Below are 19,338 nucleotides of genomic sequence, written 5' to 3'. Positions count from 1 at the left end.
CTGGGACTACAGGTGCCCGCCACCACGCCCAGCTAATTTTTTGTATTTTTCAGTACAGACGGGGTTTCACCGTGTTAGCCAGGATGGTCTCAATCTCCTGACTTCGTGATCTGCCCACCTCGGCCTCCCAGAGTGCTGGGATTACAGGCATGAGCCACCGCGCCCGGCCCAAAGTTCCTTTCGTGACACTAATCTAAGCCCATTAATTTGAGGAGCACTGGAAAGTTTTCCTTTCGCTTTTATGGAACGAAGTAAAGCTATCGCGGGCTTCCTCTCTAGCTGACAGCCCAGGAAGCTATCGCGGGCTTCCTGTCTAGCTGACAGCCCAGATTCATGGGAACTGGTACAGTCTTCCCCTTTTGCATGGTGGGCTGCCCTGGCTGCCACTGGCTGACCCATGCCTCTCCTTCTGAAAGCTGATGCCTTTTGTCACCACCATTCTGGGAGGGCTGTACCCATCCAAGTCTGTCATCCTGTCGGGCACTGTCCTGCCCAGTGCTCAGAGGTAAGCCAAGGGCTCCAGTGACCTCTGGGAAGAGAGAGCCCTTCAAGGTCATTCCAGTCATTCCCTTGGCTTCAGGCAGGCTGTGGATGACAGGGAGGAAATGGGGCCCAGAACTCAGTGGACAAAGGTCCAGATGGGCCGCCCACCCCAGATTCCTCATCAACCTGTGCTCTGGGAGCCACAGCGCCTTCCACCTGAATCCCTGTTTTGATGAGAACGCTGTGGTCCGCAACACCCAGATCAACAGCTCTTGGGGGTCTAACAAGAGGGGCACAGCTGGGGAGAGAGGAGGAGTGGGCAGTGAAGACGAAGCCCCACGCTCATTCCCCTCCCATCCCCCACGCAGCTCCACCCCAGTCCCAAGCCACTAGCTGTCCACTCCTGGTGGGAGGTGACCTCCTCAGCCCCTCCCCTCTGACCTTTAACCTCACTGTCACCTTGCACTCTGTACCAACCCTTCACCCCCTCCAGGAAAGCTAGTCTGATGGCATCCCACTGGCCTCCACCAACTGACCAGAGTGCTGTCTTCAGGGGACTGGCTCCTTTCCCAGTGTCTTTGAAATAGAGAAATGAAAATGCTTGTTGGCACATTCATGTGGGTTGACCGTGGCTTCCTTAACTCATTTGGAGGCATTTTGGAGTCTGTGGAATTGGGCGGGGGTGCTGCTGAGAGGAGTGGGACAGGAGAGCATGGACTCCTTTTGGGCAGGGGGTCCTGACCTCACACCTCCTCCCAGAGGGTCCCTCGCAAATCCCAAGAGGGTGTTGGAGAAAGCAGGCTGGGGCTCTAGCCTTTTGGGCAGGAGTCTTGGACACAGGAAGGTTGCAATGGGGGACCCCAGGAAACAGCCCCATGCTTCCGAGATGGGAGAGGGGCTGGGGCAGAGCCTGTGAGGGCCACAGCAGGGCCAGAACTGGGCTCCTCAGACCTGGTGTCCCAGTGGGAGGAGGTGGCTTGGGGAAGGGGTGTCAGAAGAAGCCAACCCGAAGCACCGTTTAGGAGACCCATTGTGGGTCTCCCTGGCATTAGGGGTTAGGGCTTGCGTGGGAAAAGTGGCTCTGTGCCCATGTGTGGGGTTCGGCCAGCCACTGGAAGCCCAGCTCTGCATCCAGCTGATGCCAACACATCCTGCTTGGCCCAGCAAGAATCCATTTCCTCAGGCCCCATAGACCAGCACAAGCTCCATCTGCTGCTGTCACACCTGGCAGCCATTTCAGAGGAGCCATGGCCTGCCTGGGGTGTTCCTCTGTGGAGGATCTGTCCAGGCTGTGACACCCACCAGCTCCCCACTCTGAGGGGAGCTTTCCCTACAAAACACGCACACACACATAGAGTGTGATTAAAATAAAATGCAATTCATATAAATATCTCCATCAAGGAATCATACAGGGAAGGCCCAAGTGGCCATAGGGAGCAGACTGGGGTATTAGTTTTTTAAATACCGAGGCATAAATAACTGTACACAAGGCAGTTAAATACACAGTGGTGCAACAGCACCTCTTGGTGGTCACATGAAGTGGTGCACTCAGCAACGGGTTCCATCTTTCACCCACTTGCCAGGTCTGGCATTGAAGCGTTCGTCTCCAAGGGACCAGGGAGGCCCCAGCTTGAGAGAGGAGGCTCCGATCAATCCAGGGTGCTACTTGGTAGGAGGTCAAGTAAAGGGCTTGATGGAGAACGAAGTGAGGAAATAAGACTTGAGGCTGGGGGATATCACTTTTCTCCATCTCCCCAGGTCCTGTGACCTCAGAGCTGGCTCCACGGTTAAGTTCTGTGTCAGCAGCTTTAACCCCTCCTGTGGGCCGTCAGAGGGCTTACATCGCCAGGCTCCTGGGCTGCACTGCCGCCCCGTCCTTCTTCGCCTCGTAGGGAAATACAGCACCAAAGATATCTTCATGATAGCGCTTCTGGCTCTTTTAGGTGGAAACAGAGATCAACGTGTCAAGTCCAGGCTGGGATGAGCCCCCGGGGCTGCCCAGCTTCCCTGTCACGTGGACCTTCATGAGTCATCTGTCTTCCCAACTGTCATACTTAGATTGTGCTGGAATCTGGTTTAGAGCCTAACCCCGCTCAGCACCTGCTCTGGAGCGGGCCCTCTAACCATCTCCAAAGCTTTACTTGGCATTCCCATGTCCTGCCCAGCGCTCATCCCCCACCCAAGACGCTCCAGGAAGTGTGAGCTCTGAGATAAATACATTTGGGAAACGCTATGTCCTTGCTTTGCTCCCAGCCTTGAAGGGTCCCGACGCACAGCAGCACGTTGAAGCCCCCCAGAAGCTTTGTAGTAAAGCAACGTGCTTGCCTTGGCTTAACTAAGCATGTCCCAGGCTATTCGACCTTGGAACCTTTTTGATGCCAAATATCTACTGACCCATTCAACCCATTTGGGGAAATGCCTGTTATCTCCTCACTGTTCTTCCAACACGCCAGCTTAACTCCCACCCCCGGGCCTTTGTACCTGCTGCCCCCTCCAGAACAGCCCCGAGTGTTTCCTTCAGTATCCACGGGGCTCCTCCTGACTATCTCGGGTTTATTCTCAGACGCCGCCTTCCAGCTCTGCCTTCCCTGGCCGCCCTATTTACAATTACACTCCCCAGCATTTCCTGGGCTGTTTTCCTGCTGTTTTTCTCTGAAGCACTACACCTCTTTCTTTTGGGTTTGTCAGCCCTAGTAGAATGTAAGGAATTTTTGCCTGATTCATTTACTGCTCTATCCCTGACACATAGTAGGTGCTCAATAAATGTTCAGTTGAACGTATGAATGTGTCTTAGGGAGAGTATGGAAGTGACAGTCCCGGGCTTTGGAACCACGGAGAGGCAGACTGAACTCTAGGCTCTCACTGCTGTGGACCCCGTAGGCCCCCTTCCCTCTGAAAAGCAGGGTGCCTCCCTCATAAAGTCCTCGGCAGGACTGAATGAAATGCCACATGAAAATCCCTGGCAAGCACTTGGCCCCGTGTAAACCCTTGATAAATATCACTATTATCTTCATCAGTGAAATGCAGGCCCTTGCTGCCGCGGGGATGAGGGTGAGCAGACGCCGGCCTGGGTGTGAATAAGAAGTGTGAGGTTCACACGAGGCTGACGGGGGCAGCCTTGCTCTCCCCTGTGTTCACAGCCTTGCTTTGGCCACACAGATACTTTCTGAAAGGGGGTTTGGGGAGAGGCCAAGGAGACTCTCCTGCCCCCATTCCACAGACGGCAAAATGGAACCCATTCACCCGACTTCCCAAAGCTGCGACCAGTCCAGGATGTGCAGCGGGGCCTTCTGACAGCCCACCCAGCTCAGATCTCAGCCACTGCTAAGATTCTCTTGGGGTCCAGAACTTTTCTGGGCCTGACTCCCCTGGGTCTACCGGCCACCCCTGGTCCTGGCTCCAGTGGCCTGTGCCTTGGCCAACACCCTCAGCCCACACACCCATTACTATACCTTGAGCTGAAAGAAATAGTCCTCGACCTGCTCCTCATTCAAGTTCAGCTTGGCAGCCACCAGCTGCTTCAGGGTGTGGGCCACATCCCAGGCCATGCGCACATCCCCGCAAACATAGAGGTGGCCCTGGAGCACACGGAGCACCTCGCTGGCCAGCTGCTGCCGCAGGATGTCCTGAACATAGACCTGAAACCAGAGGAAGTGGTGGGTCCAGTCCCCAGCTGCTGGGGACAAGGCTTGCAGGCAGGCCTGCTGGCCTCAGGGAGGCGGGGAGAGGGCACTAAGGGCTGTGGAGTGAGTCCCCTCCCAGCCAGGACCTTGCACGGGGCCAGGTTCAGGGTGAGGAGGAGCACAGATGCCCCGGGGGCTGGGCTGGGAGTAGAGAGATAAATGCTGGACACAGTCCTGCCCTCGAGGGGCTGACCATCTAGTGGGGCTCCCAGACTGTCTCTGGATTTGCCATGCTTCAAAGAGGCATCAATAAAGGCAGTGCCCCGCCCAGGGCTCTGCCTACACCCCAGAAAAAGGAGCCTCTCAATGCAGACTGTCCATCAGGTCCCTGCAGGATAGGGATCCTGGGCTCCCCAGCTAGAAGGTCCAGGAGTCAGTCAGACACTCTCTGCTCCAGCTCCGCACAGGATGCCCACTGGCCCCAGCACTGGGCACAGAGCACTGGACCCGGGAGGTGCCCTGGTAGGACAAGTGTGTGAAGGCCAAGAGTCTATTCTGACACCCCAGGCTCAGGGGGCAACGCGGCCTGGGGGCAGCAAAGACCCCTCTGAGGGCTGTGATGGAAGCGTTGGCCGCCCTCCAGCCTTGCTGGGCTTGAGCGTAGCCAGCCTGCACCACCTCTCCCTGGGCAGTTGCGTGTCCCAGGGGACCTGCTGGGGACCTTCAGCAGGCTGAGCTGTGGGCTTAACCCGCGTGTGACCTAGGTTAGTCCCAAACCTCTCCAGGCCTGTCACTTCTTCTATATGAGAGGGCGTAACACTCTTCACAGCATCACTCTGATGGTTGTGAACTACCCGCACTTGAGAGCTCAGGAGCTGAAGGCTCAGGGAGGCGAGGGGCCTGTGGGGACCCAGGGCTCACCCTGGAGCCTGTGTGTGTAATGCTTCACCTGCTTCGAGGCTGCATTTACCTTGGGCTTGCCAGGCAGGCGAGAATAGGCTGTGTGCACCGCATGCAGCACCCCCTTCTGGGCCATCTCCAGCATCTCCTCCTGGTAGATGTGGTCCTCATCTGGGCGGCGGCACCCAAACACCAAGGTCATGCGGCCTCCCCGCACTCCTGCAGGAGTCCCGGGCTGTTGTTACCATGTCGGCCACCAGAGGGCGCCACGGCGCCAAGTCCAACTGGAATTCTCATTTCACTCCCACTAGCTATTTAACAGCATTATCCCCACTTTACAGATGAGGAAACTGAGGCCCAAGGCATTCAGATCACTCATCCATAGTCACTGAACTGAAAGTGCGGATGCAAAATTCCCTCAGCCCATCGGAGGTCAAAAGCAGGGACTTTTCAGTTACCTCCACTCCCAGGAGGGGGAGCCCCGGCTACGATGTGGGAGACAGAAAGGCGGCCATTCTAACCCACAGAGTTCCACACAGGGAGGCAAATTTGGGAGGCCTTCCCTCCAGAAAGGTCCGGGAGCCGTTTGTGGGGCTGCAGTTCTGCTTCTAGGCAGGCGCTGCCCCCTGGTGCCCCTCCCACCTGGGAAGCCTCCAGTCTTACCCTTGTGCTGGGAGTCATGGAGCCGCTGCTGCCAGAAACTGCGGAAGGGGGCGATGCCTGTGCCAGGCCCGACCAGGATGCAAGGATGGGAGGGGTCCTCGGGGAGGTGGAAGCCGCTGGCGCTGAAGAGGACAGGAGAAGACGGGCCAGCCCTCAGACACCCCAGGTCCACACACACACTGGGTGCCTGGGGAGCTGGGCCTGTGGGGGGCGGTCGTGAGGGGTTGGAGAGGACAAGCAGCTGCTATTTGATTTCCCACGTCCTGCAGGCTGCTTCACCTCTGTCCAGCCACCAGCACCTCCCCCAGGTCCTTCTGAAAAAGGGCCAAGCTTACTGGACTCTGAAACCCACCTGTCACCACTGTCCCTGCTAGAGACAGCCACACCAGTGTAACCCCAGTGGGGGCTCCGAGCAGCACCTAAACCCCAGATCCCTCCCTTTCCTCCCGGAACCCCCAGGGGTCAGCGGTCCCACAGGGGACAGAGCGGAAGCGGTGCTTACTTTCGTATAAAGCAGGGCACTGGGTCTTGGGGCTTCAGGCTGTTGAGCCATGTGCTGCAGACGCCGTGGTGCAGGGGACCCTGGCCATCTGCAACAGTAACACAAAGTGACTAACGTCCCCACTGCCCATGCGCAAACCGTGCCAGCTGCTCCGCCCACACCACGGCCTCCTTGGACGCCCCCACTCAGGCACTCTCAGGACTCAATGAGCAGCTGTTTGTCCTCCTGCTTCTGAGCGCCACCCTCTGAGAGCGCAGAGCTGAGGAAGGTTGAAAGGGACTTAGAGAGGCTGCAAGCTGCTCCTTCCGCCAATGCGGAAATCGAGTCGGGGAGAGGAAAAGTGACTTGGACAAGGTCACTCAGGTCGTGGCGGAATCAGGTGGACAGCTCAGGTTCCCTGACTCCTACTCCAGTGCTCCTTCCAAAGACTTTCTCCAGGAACACCCGCAGCTCACCTCTGAGCTCCACTGACAGCAGCATGAAGTGACCCCTGGGGGTGGCCACTGCTGTGTGCGCTCATGAGCATGGCCCTTGCTGGCAGCAACCCTGGGTGGTGGATGAGCTCTGTGCATTTCACCTGCTCTGGCGCCTCGCTTTCCTCCTCAGTGGCCCCTCCTGGGCTTGTAGAAACCCAGGAGGTCTCTCTGGGTTCTGTTCCCCTTACAGTGGCCCAGCACTTGAAGGAGGCCTCCCACCAACTGCAGAGGTCCCCCTGGTTTTCCTCGGGATTGAATCTTGCTCTCACAGGACATGTCGGCCTCTCCTCTCCTGGTCTGGGTGGGTGTTCTCTAGCAGGGCAGAGTCTCTGCCAAGGTTTTATAAACTGTGTTTTTGCTTCCTAGAGGACAGAGGGCTCGGAAGTGTGGGCAGCTCCCAGCTTTGCCAACCCAGGCAACTCTCAGTTACAGAGGGCAGGGCAGGGGGCAGAGGCCGGTGGTGGAGCTGAGACCACCTGGATGAGATGCTGGCCTCCCCGTCAATGGCAGCATCACCAACCCTTCACTTCCCTCGGTGACCCTGACCTTTCCTTCTTGGCTTCAGCACAATGAGAATCATGTAATTGTTTCTATGCCTATCTCTCCACTGCTGCCTCTAGATGCTCCCTGAGGGCAGGGCTGATGTCTGTTGTATTTCCCCACTCACCCCAGTGCCAGGCATGGGGAGGTGTGAAATAAACCATCACTAAATGAGCTCAGTGAGCGAATGAACAATCAATGCAGACTCTCCCCTGCGTTCAGGATATACAATCAGGAAGACTAAGAACCACTGGGCTCTCACCAAGGGTTGGGTGCTCTCCACATCTGATCTCATTAAATTGTCGCCAGAGTAGTGGGACAGTGGAGTGGTGGAGGACTTGGACTCAGCAGTTGGACTACCCAGGTCCGAATCTCAGCTCTCCACTTACTAACAGTGTGACTTTCTGTGCCACCTGTAAAATGCACACAGTACCTACCCCACATAGTAACTGATCATATACACACAGAAGGCTTGGTTTAGTGCCTGGTTCCTAGAGATCTCTCCCACACACCTCCTAATACTGTTAACAACTCTAGGCTGTGGGTGTTCCCTCCCTCCTTGAACTGATGAGGGAGCTGAATGCGAGTTGATGAACAGATGCCCAATAAGGAGTGAAGAGGGCCTGCTCCAGAGCCCTGGGCTCACCTTGGGTGTGGTACGTGACCACGGCCACAGTCAGGTGGATCTCCGTGGGCGTGTGATCCCGGGAGGAGCTGATGGAGTAGAACCTGGGCTTCAGAATGGGGAGCTGGGAAAGCAGGAAGCCAGCAGACACCCGCAGGGATGGGAACTCCTCCAGCACCTCCAGGAACGTGGGGCTGTTGGTGAACTTCCACTTGCTGTACTCTGAGGGCTGACAGCCAAGGGTGATGTGAGTGACTCGGGGCGCCTGCCCCATTTTGGGGGAAAGGCTGTCACAACCCAGTATTCATTCACTCACTCAACAAACAAGTCCATGTGCCAGGCACTGTCCAGGGTGCTGAGACTACCAAGCTTGAGAAGAAATAGTTCCTGTCCTGGAGGAACTCAGTCCAGTACATTTATCTAACTTGTGTTACCTCCACTCTCAGCAACTCATGGGCAGGGGTCAAATCTTTATTATAATTTATTTGGGGCAAGGCTTTGGAACCAATCAGACCTGGGTTCAAATCTTGACTGGGTGTCCTCAATATGGAATCTCATCCCAATTACTTACCTTTTGTGAAACAAGGATAGCATTGCCTACCTGGTGGGGATGTTATGGGAATTAAACCAGAAAACATGTACCAAGCTAGTACATTGCAGCCACAAAATAATGGTGGTGGGGGTAGTTGGAATCAAGATAATTAGCTATAATGATGATGATAATAATGACAACCAGTGCCTTTTGCAGACTTGGAACCAGACAGTTGCAGGTGACTTAATACATTCTCTCATTAACTTATTAATTCAGCTGTCCATCTGTTACTCTGTCCATAATGCCCATTTATCCATTCATCCACACCATCCATCCCCCAGTACATCTTAAGTGACAACTTTATTCCAGTTTTGGGGAAAGCAAAGACAGATAACGATGGCTCCCCTTTCTAGCTAATATTCAAGGCAGTGCACTCTGGCTGCATCCTGCAGACACTTGGAAAAACTCAGTTCACTCAACACAACTGTGTCCCAGACATGGGCCAGCGGATGATGCCTGGCTTCCCACCAGCCTTTGACAGGGGTCTCACTTTGGGAAACTGGGTGGATCCCTCTTGGAAGTTAAAGACCAGCTCTGGGCTTTGGCTGCCCACATGCTGGGACCCCCCACATACCCCCACTGCCCACCAGCCCTGATCTTCACCTGGCACAGGGCCTCCAGCCTCTGTCTCTCAGTCGCTTCTGTGGCCACCTGGGCCAGCTTTTGGAGCAGCAGCTGGGTTGGGGGGGTGGTGATATCCAGGAAGTAGGTGAGGGCCTGCCTGAGCGAGCAGGGGGGCAGCCTCTTGTCACTGACCCAGTAGCTGCCTGGACGGGGAAGGAAGGTGTCAGGATGGAAAAGAGGCCCCATTCGGGATTCTCAGTAGGTAGCGAGGCCCCCAGGGCAGACACCCCCTGTTCTCCAGCAGCAGGGGAAAGGAGGCTCTGAAATCTTGGTTCCAAGAGCAAAAGGCAGGAAGGAGGTGGCACATGGAGAAAGGATTCCAGGAAAGGCTGAACACCAGCCCCCCAAGGGGCACTAAGTTGGCGTGGTCCTGATGAACTAACCATGTCCTTCTCTGGCCCAGACCTGAAGTTTAGCAAGACACCCATTGGCGATCTACAGACTCACAGTGACTAAATCCACCAAAGACTAATGGATACCTCACAGGCCAGTTGTTCACTCAGAGAAAAGCCCATGACTGCAGTCCCCTGGGTGCTGTACCAAGAGGTGCTGGGTGAGCAGAAGATGAGCCCAAAGGGAAGTCCCAGGGGGCAGCATGCAGGGCAGTCACAGCACAGACCCTGGGGCCAGCAGACACGGGTTCAAACCCTGGCTCCCCACTTCCTAGGTGACTGAAGCCTCTGGGCCTTGGGTTCCCTCCGTGTGAAACAGATCTGATACCAAAACCTATCTTGCTGGGTTGGCATGAGCACTGAATCAAACCGTGCACATAATAGCTGGTGCTGTGCCTGGTACACAGATGCTTTCTAAATATTAGGTAAAAATATGAGGATGACATTATCTCCTCTGAAACAGAGGCATAATGAACCACATCCATCACCCTACAGTCACAAGGACGTCTGTCTCGTTGTCCCCATGTCTCAGGTTCTCTCACTTTCTCCTGGACAGTGGGGAGCACCACCAGGCTCTGCCTCTCTGGTCCCACTTTCTTTTTTAATTTTTTGAGATGGAGTCTCTGTCACCCAGGCTGGAGTACAGTGGCAAGATCTCTGATCACTGCAACCTCCACCTCCTGGCTTCAAGCAATTCTTGTGCCTCAGCCTCCTGAGTGACTGGGATTACAGGCATGAAGCACCATTTCTGGTTAATTATTTTTGCACTTTTAGTAGAGACAGGGTTTCATCATGTTGGCCAGGCTTGTCTCAGACTCCTGACCTCAAGTGATCCACCCGCCACGGCCTCCCAAAATGCTGGGATTACAGGCGTGAGCCACCATGCCCGGCTTATCCCACTTTCTCACTTTGGCCACTGCATTGCGGGGATGTTGTTATCACTGGGGAAACTAAGGCCAGGGAGCGATGCCTTATGGGCTAGGACTGTTTTCATAACTGCTTTCACATGAGCTTTGGCGGCCCACCCTCTCAGCAGGAAGGGCAGGGATGGCTGTCACCGGCAGGCCCAGGCCCAGCCCCTCAGCCAGGTGGGGTGGCCGGAGGATGCCAGGCAGCACTGGCTCTCTGGCCTGGGGCTCACCACTCTCGTCCAGGGCCTCCAGGCGCACTGTCTGGTGGGGTGCGGGGCCGTCCACCACTCGCTCCAGGATGCCTTGGACCAGGGCCGGCTGGTTGCCTGGGCAAACCCCGAGGTGCTCCCCCGGCAAGTAGTTCAGGCCTTGGCCGTCTTCACAGGAGAGTTCCACCAGGATGGTGGCACGGCTGGGGAAGGAAAATGAAGCCTCAGGTGACGTTGGAGGATTTCCTCCAGGGCTCCTGATGGGCAGGCCAGTTTCCCCAGGAAATGTGCCCTCCTTTCATTTTCCTGGCTGGTTCCACAAGCCTGGGCCACCACCCTGAGCTTGGGATGAGGGATCCCTACAGGCAGGGGTGCTCGAGAGGGCCCCGGGAGCTTCCCTTTGGGGAGGAGGGGGCCCACCCCTTCCCAGCAGCCCTCTGAGTCCCCCAAGGGCTTGGCCACAGCCTCTGCCTGGAGAAAGCATCCCCCTTGGAGACACGTGGACATCAGAAGAAACCTTTCCTTGTTGCCAGGACAAACCCTGTTCTTATTAGAACCAAGGCCAGTTTTCCTAATGCACGCGGAGAGGACCGCACAGATCAATGAAACCTGCAGATAATCCACAAGGCTCGTTTCCCAGAGCTGGGAAATGTCCTTCCCTGCCAACACTTTTCCTGAAAGTTCTTCAGAATGAGTCAAACAGTTTAAGTCTGTCTTGCACTCTCCTTTTAGTGAAAGAGTTCAATGAGGAAGGAGAGGAAGTGGACAGATGCTTAGTGTCCAAGCTGGAAAAGTGGCCTGTGGTTAACCAAGAGTAGATGTAAAAGCACAGGTGGCCGCGGGTTACCAGGTGGGCCGGTCCTACTGACAGTGTGTCTGCTAATGCCAGCAGATGCTCCTCCCCTCTCCCTTCAAAGACTGATTTCTTCTGGCCTTTCATTCCTTAGAATAAAATCGACAGAGCATCACCCGAGAAGCCCTGTACTTTCCCTTACCTGGATGTCAGACTCTGTAGATTCTGCCGAGATTTGAGCCTCATGGTGAACACGTTCTTGGCGTGCACGTTGCTGAGGGCTGTGAAGAACACAGAGACGGTGAAATGGCAAAGTGGCTCTTGAGCATAGGTAGGGGAAGCCCCCAGGTGTCTGAGTCAGTGACACCTGGACACTACACTTGGGGCATGCTGCTGAGGTGGCCGTTGAGGGTTTTCTTTTTCTTCCTTTTATTCCACAAATAAAGATCCTTGGTTCAGGCCGGGCATGGTGGCTCATGTCTGTGATCCCAGCACTTTTGGAGTCCGAGGTGGGTGGATTACTGGAGGTCAGGAGTCTGAGACCAGACTGGGCAACATACTGAAACCAGGCATGGTGGTAGTTCCTGTAGTCCCAGCTACTAGGGAGGCTGAGGCACGAGAATCACTTGAACCCGGGAGGCGGAGGTTGCAATAAGTGGGAATCACGCCACTGAACTCCAGCCTGGACGACAGACTGAGACTCCGTCCCCCAACGCCCCCCCAAAAATAAAACTCCTTGATCTGATACAGGGCAGCTTCTAGGTATTGCTTCTAGGTATTGGGAAATTCAATTTAGGAACCTAAAAACGAAAGTCCCAGGACATCTCCATGGCTTGGGACCCACAGGAGAGCATCGCTGACATTGGGGATATCTGAAACGTAGAAACCTGCAGGACTATCTTAGTCAGGGCACAGGGCACAGCACCCCGGGGTGCAGAGCGGAGAGTTCACCACTACAGCCTGGAATCGCCTCTGTGACGCCTTCTTCACGACCCTTGGTTGCCTTTGCGGCTGGAAGGTGGGGGCTCAGACCCCAACATGGCCACAGGCTAGCAACGTGCTTCACCTCCCTGAACTGCAATTTCTCCATCTGTGCCTTTCTCCCAGGAGGAGTGTCCAGGCTCACTTAGCCCATGTGGGCCAGGAGCCCCGCAGAGTGCCCGGCACACAGTAGGCCCTCGGCAGATGCTGTCCCCTTCTCTCTCCACCACTCTCCTGGGGTTCCCTCCTGAAACAGCCTCCCTCAGCGCCTTGAGTCTTGCACCCTAACAGGCTCTTGCATGCAGTGAGAGGGAGGCGCCCAGGCCAGCTGTCTCTGTTCAGAAGGAGACCCGGGGGTCTCCTTGACCGTGGGCTCAGGGCTCAGACCCCAACACAAACAAGCCCTGTGTGCTGCCAAGAAGCAGGTACCTTTGCTGAGGTCCAAAGGCTGTGAGTCCTGCACGAGCCTGTAGTGGTGTGGGTCCCAGGTCACACTGGAGGTGTAGAGCTTGGGGATCTGAATGTGCTGTTTGCCTCGGACATCAAACGTCTCACAGGCTGCCTGGAAGAAGGTGGAGCAGACTGGGGTTAACGGTCAGCAGCAGCAGCATCCGCACCACCGGGGCTACCACTTTTTAGGCCCTTACCATGGACTAAACAGTGAGCCGTGGGCTTCATGTGAGTTCTAAGCACACTTACCTGATAGGGTGACAGCAAGGACTCAAAGAGGTACCTGGGCTTGGCACATAGTAGCTATTGCTACTATTATAAATATTGCTTTGTTTTTGTTTTGAGACAGGGTCTCACTGTGTCACCCAGGCTGGAGTACAGTGGTGCCATCATAGCTCACTGAAGCCCCAACCTCTCTGGGCTCAAGCAATCCTCCCACCTCAGCCTTCCGAGTAGCTGACACCAATTATGCACAAGCAAGCCCAGTCAATTTTCTGTATTTTCAGTAGAGGCAGGTTTCACATGTTACCCAGGCTAGTTCTGAGCTCCTGGGCTCAAGCGATCTGCCCACCTCAGCCTCCTAAAGTGCTTGAATTACAGGCATGTGCCACTGTGCCCAGCCATTATGAATGCCAATATTGACATGATCTTGTATCCTCATGCCTACACTGGGAGAGGTCTGATTGTCCCCATGTTCCTGGTGTGGAACCACATGGACGAGGCCCGGGCTTTGGAACCAAGCCTGCCCCGACGCACGCTGATAATCCTAAGCACCACCAGTGAGTGACACTCTGCATGACTGACGAGTTCCCTAAGTGACAAGGGCCAACCACCGCAATAAATAGCTACGGAGACACTGAGTGGATCCAAAGTGGTGGTGGAGAGATAAGGGGTCAGCATCTGCCGAGGGCCCACTGTGTGGTGCCTGTGCCCAGGCTCTCTATGGCTGCGAGACTGAAACAGACACAGAAGTTAAGAGGTGACCTAGGTAGTCAGTAGGGGAAAGCCCTTAAACTAGAAGCTCCCTAAGGGCAGGGGGTACCTGTGTCACTTGCTTCCCCAGAGTGGTGTGCACCAGGTGGAGCTCTTCTGGGGGGCTGAGGGAGAGCAGCAGTGACCTGCGCCCTCAGGTCAGTGGCCCTGGCCCATGCCTGGGACCACATCTACAGGACCACGGGCAGAGGTCATGGCACCTGGGATGTTCAGCACAGATGTCCTAGGCATGAATGCTCCCTGTCATGTCCCTGCTGTGGAGCAGCTCTGGCTGGGAACCGACCTTGAAGGTTTGCACGGCCCAGCTGCGGAAGGCGTCCTCCTGCCCGCTGAGCTCATCCCCTTCTCCCACAGGGGTGAGCTGAGAGGCCCCCAGGTGGGACAGCTTCTGATCGATGTCATGAGCAAAGGCGCAGAACCGAGGGTACATGCTGGAGCCAAGGCCAAACACGGCATACCTGCCCGAGAACACACACAGAGACTCATGCCCCATGCAAGCAGCACCTGGCACCCAGCACCCAGCACCCAGCACCAACAGCCTGGAAGGCCAGCCCCAGACTCTTCCCCTCTAGCTGGAGCATGAGCTGGATCCCCTTCGGGTCCCCCTGACCCCAGAGCCTTGTCACCAACTCCCATGACCACCCCATGCTTGGCCTACAGACCTGTGAGAGGGACTTGGTTTCTGTGGTTTGACCCTTGACATACTGTGAGTACAGACCTTAGACCCAGGGTCCCTCTGTGCCTGGTCAGCTCTGAGACGACCCCCTGTGCACACCCAGTTCCATCTCCTGAACCCAGACTTTGGGTCCACAGGGCAGGGCTAGGAGGAGTAGAACGAGGGAAAAAGTTTTACCTGAATTTGTTGGTGAGCTCTTTCATCATGAAGAGCGATTTCTTCAGTTTCTAGAAAGAGAGGGAACGACAGAGTTCTCAGGCCAGGATGAATAAAAACACTGTTTTTTCCTTTCTTCTGGAAACCTGGCCACAGCTGGCAGGAGAAGGTTCACGGCCCACAGTGGAAGTTGGTTTACGTGTGGGGCCACCTGGCCAAGGACCTGGTTGTCAGCTGACAAGTTTAGCCTGTCTCTCACTCCAGCTAAACTGTAGCAACTCGTGTGGGCCCTGCCCCTTGGTGGGAGACCCAGAACAGCCTGGCCTCCTCCCATCCAGCCCTGGCAGAGGGGGCCTGCCTTATAGCAGGGCATCTCCAGAGGGCCTCCTAATGGGCCGTGATTCTCTTCTGGTTTGGAACCTAGTAGAAGCAACAGCAATTGGTCCTATAGTCTCTGAAATCAGGCGGGCTCTCCAGGAACCCAAGACGATCCCAGGAGGTGTGTGACCCAGCAGAACTAGCGTCAAATCCCATGGTGAGTATTACTCCCTTTTCATAATTTATTTTTTAGTTCTTCCCCTTCAATTACATTTTCATTCTTCTGAGCACTAGAGAGACAGTCTCAAATTGGTGCTAATAGACCTTTAATACCTCTCTCATTGCCTGTCACTCTTTTTTAAAAACAAAGATAGCTGAGCATGTTGGCTCACACCTATAATCCCAGCACTTTGGGAGGTTGAGGTGGGCAGATCACCTGAGGTCAGGAGTTCAAGACCAGCCTGACCTACATGGAGAAACCCCATCTCTACTAAAAAAAAAAGAACACAAAATTAGCCGGGCGTGGTGGCTCGTGCCTGTAATCCCAGCTACTCGGGAGGCTGAGGCAGGAGAATCACTTGAACCAGGGAGGCAGAGGTTGCGGTGAGCCGAGATCGCACCACTGCACTCCACCCTGGGCAACAAGAGCAAAACTCCATCTCAAAAAAAACCAAAAAAATAAAAACAAACAAACAAACACAAAAAGAAAGAGTAGGATTTGGTTAGGAATAGTATCTAGCTAAAATTCATTAACTTCATTTTGTTTTCATTGAATTTATGTTTTGCTATTTTCCTTTTGTGAGAGTGATACAAGTTTCCTTTAAATATGAATTTTTAAATACGAACAGGTAGGCCATTCACAGAAATATATTAAATATATCATAGGAAAGGGGGCCTTCCCATATGGCAATAATTATGACGGAGGCTGGCAAATGACCTGATCCAGAGTGGCCTGAGCAGTGACACCCAAACGCCCTATATAGGACATGCTGCATCCCCTAGACCCTTTCCTGGGTCCTCCTGTGTGCGATCACCCCCTAGACCATCCAGACCTCAGGCCACCCACCTCTCCATTGCCGGGGCAGTCTCCATTGCCAAACGTACTGGTCACCACCAACAGCAGCCGCTCCTCCTCCAGGCAGCTCAGACTGTACTTATCCATGCAGACAACCTGGATGGACATCAACTCTCAGCTCCCAATAGGGCCCTCCCTACCCTGCCTGGACACCCTGGGCTTCCTCTCACACTGTCTCCAGTCTGCGGCTCCTGTGCTCATCTGTGCTCATCTGTCTCTCCCAGGGCCTGGCACAAGCGTGGCACAGAGGAGGTGAATGAACCGATTTGAACGCATCATCCGTGATTCTCCTTCCCAGCTCAAGCCCTGCGGCTAACCCATCGGCAAGCCCTGGAAGCTCTGTCTCCAAAACACTGCCTATCCTATGTCTAAACGCCTCTCACCATGTCCATTGCTACTTGCAATTCTGTGTGTGTGGAAACATTTCCACAAAATTGGAATGAGCAGGTCACAGCTGCGCCTGGAGGGAATGGCCGGGGAAATGTGCCCTCGCCTTGCTGTTCTATCCAGGCCCACCCAACTGAGGATGGGGGACCTGCCACCACCCTCCTGGCAGTTCCGGACTCCTGGGAGCTGGCAGGTGAGGCTTAGACCCAAGAGGTATTTTCAGCGACCTGGCTGACCTGGTCATCAGTCAGTTCCCTCTTGGCTTAGGCCTCTACGTGGTACAGATCACAGCTCATGCCATCGTGGCATTACACTGGCCTGTGCCCTGTCCTCAGGGTCACATCCATCTCCCAGAAGCCGTGCGACCCTGGAAAACCCATCAACCTGTCTAACCATCAGGTTCCTCCTCTGTGCATTAACAATGACATTGACACCTGCTTTGCAGGGCGCTGGGAGGGTAGAGTGAGTTGTATGCTGGAGAGCTCTCCGAGGGCAAGGCCTGGCCCTGAGTCACTCACTGTGAGATCCTCAAAGCCCGGAGCTGGCCTAGTATGGGGCCACCAATCCCTAAGAGTAGGATTTTATCTGTCAGTGCTGAAGGCAGGGGATAGAGCTTAGACAGACCCTCTGTGGCCTTTTCTTGTTTATCTGCAGCTTACTCATCTCCCCCCTTTCACATGTAGCACTGCATCCTGCAGAGCAGGTGTTCAGTGAGCCTGAATAAAGTTCAGCTAGAATAACTGATATACATTGAGGCCTGGATTCACTGTGAAAGTGTTCCTCAAAATGTGTTCTCCAGAACACCATGAAAAACTCATCTGCTGTGTAAGTTTGGAAATCCCTGCACACGTCTTTCCTTCTCTTGCAGATTTATCATGCACATTAGCACATCCAAGGTTCTGAGACATCCAGGAGTGGGGAAACCGTTTTAACTTTTCCTAGACTCCCCTGCACACAAGCAGAAAAAACAACAGCCATCCCACTGAGCCGGTACCTTGGGGTTGAAGGCACAGCTGAACAAGGCCCCCAGGTCCCAGGCCAGCGCCTCTGATTTTCCTGTCTCTGTCGCAAAGAGGATAGTGACTCTGACTCGGGACGCCATCGTCTTGCGCATCAGCATACAGGCAAAGAGCACAGCTCTGTGGGGACAGATAGACAGGCAGGTGTTATGTGCTAAGTCAGCCTTCCAGAAGAAAATGGGAGACCAGGGGAATGGGACAGGACAGCGTTTAATGTGGGGCAGGGTAAGGGAAAAGCAAGCTACGCTTCTCACCAGCCATGCACCATGACAACTCACCCTTTTCCTCCCCTCACCCACTACTACAGGCCCCTTTGGGAAAATGGAGGAGAGAGAAGGTTGGAACAATGGTAGCAGGGGACCCTTGGAATTGGCGACTGGACCTCTGGGAGCCAAATTCCACGAAGAATATACAATCCCAGGCCAGGCACAGTGGCTCACATCTGTAATCCCAGCACTTTGGGAGGCTGAGACAGGAAGATCACTTGAGCCCAGGAGTTCGAGACCAACCTGGGCAACATTGTGAGACCCCCATCTCTACAAAAAATAGACAAAATTAGTCAGGCGTGGGTTTGTACCTGTGGTCCCAGCTACTTGGGAGGCTCAGGTGGGAGGATCACTTGAGCTCGGGAAGCAGGGGCTGCAGTGAGCTGTGATGGCACCACTACACCCCAGCCTGGGTGACAGAGTGAGACCCTGTCTCAAAAACAAAAGCAAAAAGAATATCCATTCCCTGTGTTCCTTGCCCTTCAAGGACTGGAGGCGGAGGCTGACTAGAAGGAAGAGACACAGTTCACACATCACTACTGGTCACTGCCACTCACTTGACCAAGACTTTCAACGGAATCTCTCTCCTCTTGGGTCTCCGCTTCTCGTCCTGCCAGACATGGGTTTTCCAAGCCTCTACCTTCAGAAAAGAAAGGAGATGTGAGGGCAAGGCGGGGTCCTGACGTGGCTCGGCTTGCGGATACTGGAGTGGTAGAGGACCCTTCGCACCCGTCATGAGCCTGGGAGAGAAGGCTGTCCTGCACCTCACCCCCGTCACTGAACCTCTGCAAGGGAGGGCTGTGGCTGCCCCTCCCCCAGTTGCCTCTCCACTGCCCGGCATGGAGCCTGCACATTGAGGGGGGCAGCTCACTCTTATTCTCATCAGTGTCCTCCTGGAAGGAACGAGCTGTGCTCCCTTTTTCTTTTAGCATCTTATCACCAGGCAGATGACATAATGTACAGTCCCAACTGAGACACCTTTGAGAGCAAGAGGAGCTGCTAGTACAACAGGCAAGAATCTAGGACATGCAGTCACCCTGCGTGTGAGGTCATGTAGATGCAGGAAGCTCTTCTTAAATCCTTTTTGGCACAAAATGAACTCGTCTCAATAGCTCATGGTTACTGAATGCATTCTGCGCTGGGCACTGGGCTGAGCTGTTCCATACACCAGCTTTGCAATCCATACAACCCCCTGTCGTGGAGTGAAGCCCATCCCTTTTAGAGATGAGAAGATCAGGGCTCAGAACGGTGAAAGGACCCACCCAAGACCCTATTGCTAGGAAGTGGCAGAATCAATAGTGTCTGACTCAGGAGCCAATCCCTTCAGCACTCCACTGGGTGACTGTTGCCGGACCCTCCCGTGGAGGCAGGTGTAATGACAGACCCCCCACCGAGCCACAGGCCACTAGGGGTGCAGTGGAAGGCGCTTCCTTCAGTGCCACTCTCCGTGGAAATGCACAAAGTCTGCTCAGCATCCTTGAGTGAAGCCTGGAAAGCTTTAACAACATATCCCTGCCTCCTCTTGTGCCCTGCATGTGTAACCATGAGGTGCACATACACACACACAGCCACACCTGAGCCGAGCCCCCAGGACGGAGAGGAGAGGAAGGCCCCTCACCTGATAGTAGTAGAAAGGGGACAGGACGTAGTTCAGCATCTCCTGGTGAAACACGGGAGTGATGCT

At 54.8% G+C, this 19,338-nt stretch overlaps 2 protein-coding genes across 2 annotated transcripts in view; one reads left to right on the top strand and one right to left on the bottom strand.

Annotated features, from left to right (window-relative positions):
• Window positions 1–876, top strand: part of LGALS9 (lectin, galactoside-binding, soluble, 9) — a 41,128-nt gene extending 40,252 nt beyond the window's left edge. The window contains 2 exon segments of the mRNA XM_011997558.1: window positions 417–505; window positions 657–876. Coding sequence (XP_011852948.1) covers window positions 417–505; window positions 657–876 — 309 coding nt within the window.
• Window positions 877–1,840: 964 nt separating this feature from the next.
• The window catches only part of NOS2 (nitric oxide synthase 2, inducible), a 53,459-nt gene continuing 35,961 nt past the window's right edge, over window positions 1,841–19,338 (bottom strand). The window contains exons 13-27 of the mRNA XM_011997545.1: window positions 18,212–18,294; window positions 17,364–17,508; window positions 15,974–16,078; window positions 14,611–14,660; window positions 14,041–14,215; window positions 12,744–12,876; window positions 11,536–11,614; window positions 10,562–10,743; window positions 9,008–9,171; window positions 7,834–8,041; window positions 6,172–6,259; window positions 5,670–5,791; window positions 5,077–5,225; window positions 3,936–4,121; window positions 1,841–2,419 (exon numbers count right to left, since the gene is read on the bottom strand). Coding sequence (XP_011852935.1) covers window positions 2,321–2,419; window positions 3,936–4,121; window positions 5,077–5,225; window positions 5,670–5,791; window positions 6,172–6,259; window positions 7,834–8,041; window positions 9,008–9,171; window positions 10,562–10,743; window positions 11,536–11,614; window positions 12,744–12,876; window positions 14,041–14,215; window positions 14,611–14,660; window positions 15,974–16,078; window positions 17,364–17,508; window positions 18,212–18,294 — 1,968 coding nt within the window. The 3' untranslated portion in view covers window positions 1,841–2,320. The remainder of the gene's footprint in view (window positions 2,420–3,935; window positions 4,122–5,076; window positions 5,226–5,669; window positions 5,792–6,171; window positions 6,260–7,833; window positions 8,042–9,007; window positions 9,172–10,561; window positions 10,744–11,535; window positions 11,615–12,743; window positions 12,877–14,040; window positions 14,216–14,610; window positions 14,661–15,973; window positions 16,079–17,363; window positions 17,509–18,211; window positions 18,295–19,338) is intronic.

This window comes from Mandrillus leucophaeus, unplaced genomic scaffold (assembly GCF_000951045.1).
Source record: "Mandrillus leucophaeus isolate KB7577 unplaced genomic scaffold, Mleu.le_1.0 Scaffold541, whole genome shotgun sequence".
Classification (NCBI taxonomy): domain Eukaryota; kingdom Metazoa; phylum Chordata; class Mammalia; order Primates; family Cercopithecidae; genus Mandrillus; species Mandrillus leucophaeus.
Note: the sequence above shows the minus strand (reverse complement) of the source record. Positions and strands in the feature narration are given on the sequence as shown.